Source organism: Syngnathoides biaculeatus, chromosome 17 (genome assembly GCF_019802595.1).
Source record: "Syngnathoides biaculeatus isolate LvHL_M chromosome 17, ASM1980259v1, whole genome shotgun sequence".
Classification (NCBI taxonomy): Eukaryota; Metazoa; Chordata; class Actinopteri; order Syngnathiformes; family Syngnathidae; genus Syngnathoides; species Syngnathoides biaculeatus.
The window spans coordinates 15,531,211-15,542,554 of record NC_084656.1 but is presented as its reverse complement, the minus strand read 5'-3'; the positions used below and the strand labels follow the sequence as shown (position 1 = coordinate 15,542,554).

Here is an 11,344-nt window from a genome sequence, read left to right as displayed (position 1 = left end):
ACGTAAAGAAATTTCCTTTGGGAAATGTGCCAGCGGAGACTATTTTTTGGGAATTGTACAAGGAGTAACAAATCCATTGTGATCCGCTAGTCATTTGTTCCTGTCAATACAAAAAAATATATTGGTTGGTTTGACCTGTAAAATCATGAAAGAATTACACTAGATATCTCATTCATAAATCATCCCGAATATTTTTAATGCAATATCTGATTATTCAGGTAATTGTCAGTGATATCACCAAATCGACACTAGAGAAGCAGCTGAAGTATTCAATCGGTTTTAAATCAAAAGCCCTGAAGAAGTCCTGGCGCACACAAATGATCACTCAGAAAATAGTCAAGTTTTATATTTAATGAGAAAATATTTATAATATATATAACAGTCGAATAATTGTGAGCCGTACAAGTGCTATAAAGTGGAGCACAATATGAACAAAGGAGTGGTTAAGATAAGGACAAAGGTTACAATCTGGAAATGACTGCATCGTCACACAATGTAGCAACCTGGAGGGTAAAAACCAAGCTACCAGCGTTTCAAAAGATAAATAAATCATCTCCGGATTTAGAATTCAAACAAAAACGGCGTATATTTGTGTTAGCCATGTTGTCGTTGGCAATTCCAATCACATTTAATACAGCTCGTGTGAACCAGATTCAAAGACACTATGTGTTTGTATGATGTGACAATGGGTGGCTTTAGCTTCAATAAACACACCAAAAATTGCTTTTGCTACTGAAAGTTTTAAAAGTCAAGCATAAGAAGCAACTACTAATGCTCTGATGGCATCTTAATAAGCCACTGAAATGAGCATAAATTGCAAATTATTCATCCTGGTTTGCGTTTTTAAATACAAAATATCCCACAGCAACTCCACAAGTGTTTTAGATACCTTTAAAGTCGCTTATTATTATTTTTTATTTTTATTTTTTTTTGAAGAAACCTCAAAACTGATTTGTCAAAATTTGTCTTGTCTTAACTTTGTCATTTGTCCTGGACCTGTGTCACATAACATTATTGGCATTACATTAGATGGGACAAGTCATTTAAACATTTGTTATTTAATACATTATTATATGTGTATAAAGGCAATAATGGGGAGTCTGTGAATTAGGGTCATTCTTTCCTAAATTATTGGAGATCCTGGTTTCTTTGACATAAGAGATTTGAAATAAAAAGATTAATTTGAAGCTAGGCGAACATCTTAATAAATACAATCAGGGCTTGTTGTGTGTAAGATTACTACAACTCTTACCATAGCACGCACACTTTACCTCAGGTTGTGTTTGCATCGCATTGCCGCTGAGGATTTAGTTGCGCGAGTCGAGGGGCAGACAGGTCAGTGTCTATCTGAAGGACACTTGGACAAGACACTCCGGCAGATCAAAATGTTGACCTTTGGTTTAAAACCCACTCTCACCATCCTCTTGGACATTCCCATGCCGAGAAAAATAAAATACAATCTGGAAAAAAGACCAAAGAGTAGAATATTCTTGCTACTTTTCAGTCCAAGTGGTATTGAAACATGCTTCCAAGTACAAAGACTCTTAATTAGGATAAATTCCTTGTGCTCCTGTTTGCTGTTTTGAACAAGAATCTGGGTTTTACATTCATTGCAGATGTCCACATCCAATCATTGTCGATTAGGTTTCATTAGCTGTTGTCGGGAAGGTAGAAAAAAAAATGCAGCTACTGATGACTAGAATTTTCTTAAATAGGCAAACTGGCTCTCCTCCAACCTTTTATAAAAAGTTTTTTTTTTTTTTCCAAAACATGTCTTCACACCACGGTCAGCTATGAAGTATAGTAGGTCCACTGGAATACATGTGCATCAGGCCTACTTCCCAGTATAATACAACAACCACCGCTTACAAAATATACCGTCAACAAACCAATGTTACAATAAGTGACTTTAGACTATATATATATATATATATATATATATATACGGTTTATACTGTTATACAGCCCGCTCAGAAACACGTGATACACAAACATGGCCTTGCCTCTTTCCTATGTAAAACTTCACAAAGATGACGTCACCAAAGTGATGATTTAAAAACCGTTACATCTAGTGTTGCTGCTTGTTCTCTCGACAAATCAAAGTGTGGCGATACGAGATAGGGCATTTAATTATCATACGCATCATGCATTCGAGAGTCTGCAGCAAAAGTGGGCCCCAAGCTGGTGCCGTCCAAAATGGAACATAGACGCCTGAAGCGTTGGAGAAAGCTCGGAATCTTGGGAAAAACATCAATGGCTGCCTTTTGATTGACGCCGAATTATGTGGAGCCTCACTGACATGCTGGACTCAACTTTTGACTCATTCAGTGGATGATTGGTGGCTGTCAAGCACGCAAGACCTTCAGTGACTTTCAGGCGACCCTTCAAAATAAAACCTCCAGTATATATATTCAAGTTACTGCCTACGAATACTTAGCATCCACAACTCTGAATCTTGCATCGTCAATGCAAATTGTCTCTTACGTCCCCTTCCTTTTTGTGTCACATACTAGCGTCACCTCTCTTCTGTTACACTTGCAGAATCCAAGTTCAAAAGTCACTAATTGATACACTTCCTTGTTGAGCTCCATTGGTCAGACCAGAGGGTCATGTGATCATCAGAACACTAATAGTAAAATAAATACTGTTTCCTCGGCCTGTCCTCTTTTCTATCATATTTTCACTCTTCCTCCTCTTCTTCCTCTTCTTCCCCATCCTCATTGGCATAGATTCCGGCTTCCCACTTCAGTGCCATGTCACTTTTCCTCCTGGTGATGCGAGTGGCCTCCAACACCTGTTAAAAAGAAACACATTGAGTATAATCACTTCTTGTTCACTTCTGTGCTTTCCATTGGCGGCGTCATCACACCACTGCACATGCCTCTTTGATTTCAACATGCACAGTCCACCACAGAGGGAGCTCTAGGTTCACTGGAGAAGCCTTCGCTAGCGATCGCTTGGGACTAGTGGGAGCCAGTGGACCTTTCTGACCTGTCAATCACTCGTACAATAATAGCCAATCAGATAGCTACATTGTCTTAACCCCTGGTTTAACACGGCCCTCTCGCCAGATTGTCCCACAAGCAATGCTGGTTGTCACTAGCGTGCGCTTGGAAAAGTTAATGTTACGAAGAAAACGGTCCTCAGATGCGCTTGGGGAACGTGCAATTCTGATGAAAGATATCCGACTTGATTCATTTTCCAAAGCCTAAAACACAGTTGACGAAGTGTCTACAATGGATTAAGGCTAGCGGAAGAGCGCATGTACAACTAAATGTGGACAATATCAACAAACACATGGCCATATGTTCCAAGGTAAGTGAGGGAGAAGTACCTACTCTGAGTTTGAGTGAATTGTTATCAGAGCTTTATACATTGCAGGAGAACAACTTTCACTTTGTTAGTGTATCACTGACCTGCTGAATGAAATCTGTTAAGTTTTATGGCGAAGAGTCGGGTTAGTGATACGTAAATGCGCGTTGCCATGCAAGAGAAATGTCTATTTGTCTTATTGTATCACTGCAGTGCTGACTGAGTTAATCACCATTGTTTAAATTCACTTGTAGAAAAACGAACCTAACTCACTTATTAAGACTACAATGATATTACTCATGATCTTTCCAAGTAAAAAGTTCTCACGCTGCTTTACATGCGCAGTATGATTCCACTATTTTATCCTGTTGGACTTCAATATGAAGTTTGTGAGGCGTCAAACTTTTTTGCATCGATCTCCAACATTGCGCTGTAACTCTTGACATTGCGTCCTGCTCCGTCCAAAATCTTAATTCTGTGTACATATCCTTGCGTGAAATAGTTGAGATCTCTCTGTAGAACTCTCTTGGACAAGTCTGACACATTTGGCAAAAAACATACCCCAATATTATCTGGAATACGTGATAGAGAATCCACTTCAAACATGTTCTGTTCAATTGCCATTTTGGAAGCTTGTGGGACATGGCTAAGGGGGAGGAGCTCAAGATCGCCATTGGAAAGGTCCACTGCAAGGCACATGTAGACAAACACCGTCCACACTACATTCACATAAGGAAAATTTAGGGCCTTCAATGAACCTATCGTGCATTTTTTTGAAATCTGTGAGGAAGCCGGAGAACTCGGCGAAAACAAAGGCAAGCGTGGGGGGAATATGTAAACTTCATATAAGATGGCCGGAGCCCAGTATTGATCTCAGTACTGTGATGCAATTGGGTCTTGAATCTACAACAAAAGACGTTCACCTTTTGATTAAATCGATTTGGTGATTAACAGTTCGGTCTTTGGCTATGATCCAACTCCTAGCTAAAATTGATAGTCCCTATTAAAGTAATCCAGGTAAGATGGTTTAATAAATATTAAACATTGTATATCTAACTAAAAAGGTACTGATACAAAGCCTATATTGTGAGATTCCCTCCCAAAGCACCAACTCCGTTTTATGAATTATTGGTAATTTAGATTACTAACAAGCAAGCATGTGATGATTGATACCTGATATTATTGATTGCTTAAATCATCTTCTACTGTGAATTCAGTGGGGTGAGTGAAAGGTTATAAAAAAATCCAAGTACAAGCACATGCACCATCACCACCCTTGTACACAATAGCACTGAGACCACACACAGACCTGGGACACACTTTTTAGATCGACTTATTAACTAAAAGACAATTAAGAAGATTAAAAAAAGACTCAAAACAATCATGTAAAGGAAACCTGTGGAGGACAATAAAGATAATCAGTTTTTTTTGGCTACACTTATGGAGTTAAGGCATTAAAACACTCATTGTACGTATGGTACTACATTCATGTTTATCATGAAATAAAGTATCTTGGCCAAAACAATGCAAATAAAGTACTTATAAAACTGTATAGATACAGTTGAGTCTGTCTCAGGTCTGCCAGGAAAGTTAGTGATCAGGTTTTGGGTGTGCATTAGGTACCTCAGTGGTTACCTCATTAGCCAGCAGCAAACGGGCATACTGAGCGACCAGCAGAAGGGAAGTAACAGTACACAGAGTCAACACACGTGATGTCACAATGCACAAAAAAAAAAAAAAAGATAAACAACATTTTACATATCTAATAAATGGGATATCAGCCGTTTTATTGAAAACTCTGGACAAAAATCCCCTATGTCTCCTACTTTTACTTTCATTTCCTGCGTCAAGGTTGGATTTTTCCTTTGGTCTGCAAACATATTGAGTCATGCTGACTGGAAATGAAAGTAAAGACAGTGAAATGACAAATCCTCATAAATCCCAACACATTCCAGTGTGCGTAAGCCATTTGGCTTGTTGCCTAAAATACCCCAATGTTTATGAACACAAAAAAAAAAAAAACAAGCATTTTTTAGACCAAGCATACATGAACTAACTACGTACAATGGTACACTGTATCATTTTCGACAGTTGACGGCAGTGAATATTAACTTTCAACAGAAAACTATTTTCACTTGGTTTTGCATGTTAATATAACTGAATACAGGCTATGAATACTTACACTGTTGTCCTCCATTTTCTCCCGCCTCTTCACTTTGTGCGTTTCATAGTCTTCCATGAGCGTCTGCATGAAGTTTTTGGCTCGAGATCCTGCAGAGTCCTCACTGCCGGCGTCAGACAAGGCCCCTTCCGACGGCGAAGGCGAGACAGGCGGAGCGGGTCGAACCTTCTCGATTGTTCCTGCGGTGCAACAATTAAGCGGTTAGGTAAAGAAAATTCAGAGCACACAAACAGGTGCATACTTTAATTTGAACTTCCAATATGGATAGCAATCATACAGATACGACACATATACACCCACCTACCTACCACTATGAAACCATGTTCTTTAACTTTGACTTAAACGCTATTTGGGGTTCGACACGGGAAATAACAGTCTTTGATTTCCCCCCCAACCACTCCATCTTCTCCACTAACTCCAACTATCTGCATACTGCGGGTATAGCTTTTACTTGCATCAAACTACACCGTATCATGCAAATATCTGTTTCCAATTGTTTGGCATGTAGCTAAATGAGGGAAACACAATATTAAAAAAGATATAGCTATGTAACATCTCTTTGCTATTGTTAGTCAAAACTTCCCAGTAGTACTATCATTGTAAAAAAGTGATAAATTGAAATGACCACTTTATGATATTGCTAAACTTAAAACCTTAATGTGAATGCCATATATTCGACAACAATGTTGGAGCAGGTCTCACAACAGGAAGTGAGTGAACTAACCTGGTGCTGTCCTTGTTGTCATAGTGAGTCTGGTGGGCAGGCTGTTAGTCTTCAATTTGTCTGCCGGGGATATTGTGGTTTTACGTATCCCTGTTCGTGCAGGAACTTGACTGCTGCTGGAAGTGCTACTAACGCGAGGAATAACTGCAGGTTGTCCCTCTCTCTGTTTCTTTAGTTCTTCCTCTCTCTGCTGAGCCGCTCGGATCTCTTCTTCAATCATCGATAATGTACGCTGTTTTTTGGAGCGAAGGCGGAATGGACCGCTTGTCACTTCCACCTCAGGGCCTTTTGTTGCAGCTGCTGTGCTACGCAGTTCAGCCGCTTCAGAGTACTTACTGAAGTAGCTGAACTCTGATTTTTCTGGGCTTGGGGGGGAAGGGGGACGGCAGACTGTGGATGGCCTAGGTACATTTGCTGTGCTCACAGGACCAGAAGCCGGAGCAGCAACTGAGGCTGAGGAAGCAAGTGCTCGAGTATAAGAAGACTGGATTTTGATCCTTGGTCCTCCCTCTTTTGGTCTCTGAGGGGGAGAAATTGCATGAGGAGTTTGAGACGGTTGTGATGGCGGGGTTGGGCTGGATAACTGTTTCTGCTGCAGATCATTTTGTGTTTCTGTAGGTTTCCCTTCGAAACCAACCTGCACCTCTGGCAGCCGGTCTGGCTGTGGGGATGGGTTGGATCTAGCACTGCTGGAGGACACAGCTGACTGCAGATGGTCAGCTTCTCCAAAAGACAGAGGGGAGGAAGATACTGGCACTGGGCTACTTGTTGAAGCAGAAGATGGAGACACAGGGCTGCTCATTTGTGAAGAATCCAAATTCGGGAGAGATGACTGCCAGTCATCTCTGTTTGCTGAGAGGGCATTTTGAATGACATTTTGGACAAGGACTTCTGCCTGGTATTCCAGCTCGTCTTCTGCTGCACTGCCAGTGGTTCGCCCGTTAACTGGCGTAGTGGGCTGGGGGGTAGATGGTGACACTGGGGTAAGTGGTAGTGGCGTCGGGGGAAGTGAGGCTCCACTGTCTGAAACACTATCCAAGCTAAACACCGTTGTATCCTGAGAGCGGACCGATAGCTCTTCCAATCCCGAGTCAGACTCCTCGGGGAGATAGCCTAGGTGGAACTGGCTCTTCCCTTCCTCATCATCACTCAGATTTGTCATTACGGCGCGAACACTGGTAAATTCTCCCCCAACACCTTCGTCAGACCAGGTCACATGACACTCTCCGGTTTCTGGTACAGTGTTGCTGCTCCCAAGGTTCCCCCTGAGCACAGACTTGGAAAAGGGTCTGGCAGAGTATATGTGAGGAGCTACGGAATTTTTTGTGACGTCAGCTTGCAGGAATTGCTTCCTGGCAGACGAGAAGTCAATCTTTTTTTCCACAATGTCTTCCTTCCTGATTAACTCTGGGTCAGAGGTGACCAGGGTGGGAGGTCCAGTAACTTGGGGCTGACATTGGGAACGAGAAGAGTGAAAGTCAGAGATCCATCAGCATCAAATTAAACACAAAAGGTGAACAAATCCTTCATGATCGGCAATCACTTCCCATATATTCAATAATACATAATACTCAGCAAACCATTTATTATTTTACACCTGGAAAGTGCATGTGCTATGGTGTTTTCAATTTGTGTGTGCAGTCTGCTACCTGTGAGTAGGTATACTGCTTCTGCGTTTTTCTCTCTTGGTATTTTCGGAGAGACTCAAGCTGTTCAGGGTCCAGCTGCTCCTCTAAAGGAACCTTCAATAATTGGAAATAAAAAAAAAAAAAATCAATAAAAGATCCCATCAATGAGGAGTTTAAGATTACATATTCATCAAAAGTTTGACAATTCACCACCTCCTGGGGAGGGTTCCACCAACGTTGAGCAATGCCAGGGTTTTTCTTGACTGCCTGGTCTCGGATCAGCTCCTGACGCTCACGTTCCAACTCCTGGGCCTGTTGGACCGGTAATCAATGAGTCCTTGATGCAATATTGATGACAAATGATGTACAATCATCAATTCTTTATAGCCTCATATGGGGAATGTGTATTTCTTGAAATGCATCACATAACACTATATTGGCACTGCTGCATTCCTAAAGACCATTTTGCAAGATGGCTCAGTTTGCTTTCCACTCACAAAATTGTAAAGAGTACCGAAATATTCAATCTCATTGCAGTTCGATAACATCTACCAACAACTGCGCTAAGACAGAATGAGAGTATGGTTTGGTTTGTTGAATTACTATAAGGTTTATAAGATTTATCATTGGAATGAAAAGAACACAAATCTGACATATTACAAAAAAAACCCAAAAACATTGGTTGTGATGAAGAGGAGCTGTCAGGACACAGCAATGCAAAGATTTTGCATTCCTCTCGAGAACTAATTTCTCAATGGAAATGCAACCTGGGTTGGACTTTTGGACTCTGCACCCTTGTGGTTTCTTAACCATTAGAGTGGATTATATGACCCAAGTACCTCTTCTGGATTTCGTTTCATAGTCACTCTGACGTGTCGATCTTCTCCTGGAGTGAAGAGTTTTGCCGGCCGTCTGTCCTCCTGAAAAGCTCTCAGCTCAAACTTTGCACTGCTCTGGCTCGATTCCTCCCTGGGCATATGCCCATTGGTTTTTACAGTGGATTCATCCTGATGTACGAAGGTGGTTTGTCTTTGCCCCTCCACAATTATTGGTTGGTGATTATCAGGAGATGAATTGGATACACACACAGATGAATACTTTCCATCTATGCTGATTGGTTTGGTGTATGCCGATGGGGAGGAGTTTCCATTAGTGGGCGTGTCTGAGGCCGCATCCAGCACCTGATCCAGGTAGCGGATCTCCTGAGAGGAGAGTCGATAATTAAAATTAGTTGTACATTATCAGCATTTTACATCACGAGCAGAATTTCTTAAATTGTTTTGTCATTTAACAGCTCATCAACACAATATACAAATGAGAATTACACCCTGTTTTGTGTTTTACAGTCTTAAAGTAAGAGGTGACTAGAAATTTGGTAGGTGGAAATTTATTGTAGTTGTCTTATTGGCTTTATTTTTCTCAATGAGTTGCTGCGCGATGTGCTTCACTCATGTTTTGAAGATAAACCAAAAAGTGTGTCGGTAAAATGTTCTAAACAAGTGACATTGATGGAAATGGTAGTATCAAATATGTCTGATAAAGGGATTGCCATGGTAATTGTGAAATTATGGGGCTGTGAAGTTCTGACTTCACAAAGGATTGGAACATAAAAGAATGTCTTCTCTTAGTGGAAGGAGCTCACAGGTCTTCCAGTATTTCTGCAATTGTATGTGGTACAATCATTTCAAACAATTAACCTGGTAAAAGCCTTCTTTATCAAATCAACATGCTGTCACGAATGAGGGAGTCAGCATTTGGGAGATACCACCTGGCAAAGCAGAAGTTACTCAATGCTTTCTTTGAGGAGAACAACACGCTGAAGAATCAAGTAAAGGACCTGAGTACTCAGCTCCAGTTGGCAAAGGAACTGATAAACTGTCAAGGACAAAAATTAGCAGACTTGTCTGCCAAGCTGAAGTCTGAAGGGAAAGAGAACAAGATTCTCTGGGACCAGGTGGAATATTTGACCAATGAGGTCAAAGCTGGAAGTAAAAAGGAGAACGAGGCTAGACTGCCTCCCAAATTACAGGAAACGGGGAGTTTTATGAAAAACCATCAGAGGATCCCCAAAGAAGACAGCGAAAACATACTTCAACAGCCCCAGAGAAAACAGAGCCAAACGGGATCCAGGTTTTTTGTGGATTCAAGCAATGCGTTTTTTGAGGACACACATCTGTTCTTCAAGGATAAATACTTGTGGGCCGAATTACAAAAAGTCACAGAAACGCGGCAAGACGTTAAACAGATGGTTCCGGTCGAGTGATCAAAAGAACTTGGATGAACAGTTTGTGACAAAGAAGAGATGTATTGCTTTTTTACATTTTCCATATCCTGCCAAGTGTTTGTGGGCGAGGTGAAGTTATTATAGATGCAATTTTTGAAAAAAAAAATTGTATTTGCAGATGAAGCTTAATGATAAAAACCATTAAATAGAGTTTATAAGTATTTGGCAAAATCCCTGTATCAGCTCCAGGTTGTCATGGTGATGAACGTCTGACTTCATAAAGGTTTGGAATGTCCTTTGTACGATGACATCACAGCTCTGTGTGCGTTCCCCCTCCCACTTTTTAGTACTTTATCAGTAATGGCGGACACATCAAAATTTGTTCATCCGAGGCACTTTCAATTCAACGTCTTCATGTGAGCTCAATACAAAATGTTGTCGCGAGTGAGGGAATTGGCCTGTGGCAGGTATAACTCGGCCAAGCAGAAGATCCTCGGTGTTTTCAGCGAGGACAGAAAGAAAGCGCTGGAGAATCAAGTTAAAGACCTGACAGCTCAGCTCAGAATGGCAAAGGAACAAATTAACTGTCAAGGACAAAAATTAGCCGATTTGTCCGCCAAGCTGAAGTCGGAGGGGAATGAGAACAAGATTCTCTGGGACCAGGTGGAGTATTTGACCAATGAGGTCCAATCGGAGAGTAAAAAGAAAGACTGTGAGGCCAACCTGCTTGCAAAACCACAAGAAACAGGATACAGCAGCTTTTGGGAAAAGCGCCTGAGGACCAACATTGTCATGGAAAATGATGGCGGGATCTCGCTCAATAGCGTAACGCGGCAGCATGTCAACAATGCGTTTCAAGTAGGTTGCAGGTTCTTGATGAACTGCAGCGATACGATTTCCACAGGCCCGTGTGACGCATTTTCCTCAAGTGATACATTATCCGACAACACGAGCGTTTCGTTGTGCGGCGGCAGTGATGAAAGTTACAGTGATACGTTATCGGAGGACACATACGATCTGGTCTTCAACGAGACAATGTGGGGGGACCTAAAGAAAGAATTTATAGAAATACGACAGGACAATAATCAAATGGTTCCGGTTGAGTAGTTCTTTAGAGCAAAGGAAAAGGACATTGAGACCAAATCATGACATTCATGTTATATCTTCTATGCAACTTGTAGAAATATGAAAACAGTTGTGATGAAATTGCTGCTAAATGTGAGATTTCTCTTCCAATGAGGTGCAAAAAAGTTTTGGGGGGGGAATTTGGAGGA

The 11,344-nt window shown here is 41.2% G+C and overlaps 1 protein-coding gene across 9 annotated transcripts in view; it reads right to left on the bottom strand.

Moving 5' to 3' along the window:
• Window positions 1–1,245: 1,245 nt before the first annotated feature.
• The window catches only part of LOC133490490 (PALM2-AKAP2 fusion protein), a 125,414-nt gene continuing 115,315 nt past the window's right edge, over window positions 1,246–11,344 (bottom strand). For 7 of the 9 annotated variants that reach the window (XM_061800625.1, XM_061800634.1, XM_061800626.1 and 4 more), the window contains 7 exons: window positions 8,686–9,048; window positions 8,060–8,158; window positions 7,868–7,960; window positions 6,219–7,668; window positions 5,495–5,673; window positions 4,936–4,974; window positions 1,246–2,794 (listed from right to left, as the gene is read on the bottom strand). In XM_061800625.1, coding sequence (XP_061656609.1) covers window positions 2,681–2,794; window positions 4,936–4,974; window positions 5,495–5,673; window positions 6,219–7,668; window positions 7,868–7,960; window positions 8,060–8,158; window positions 8,686–9,048 — 2,337 coding nt within the window. In that variant the 3' untranslated portion in view covers window positions 1,246–2,680. The remainder of the gene's footprint in view (window positions 2,795–4,935; window positions 4,975–5,494; window positions 5,674–6,218; window positions 7,669–7,867; window positions 7,961–8,059; window positions 8,159–8,685; window positions 9,049–11,344) is intronic. The other 2 variants (XM_061800627.1, XM_061800633.1) reach the window with 2 other exon arrangements.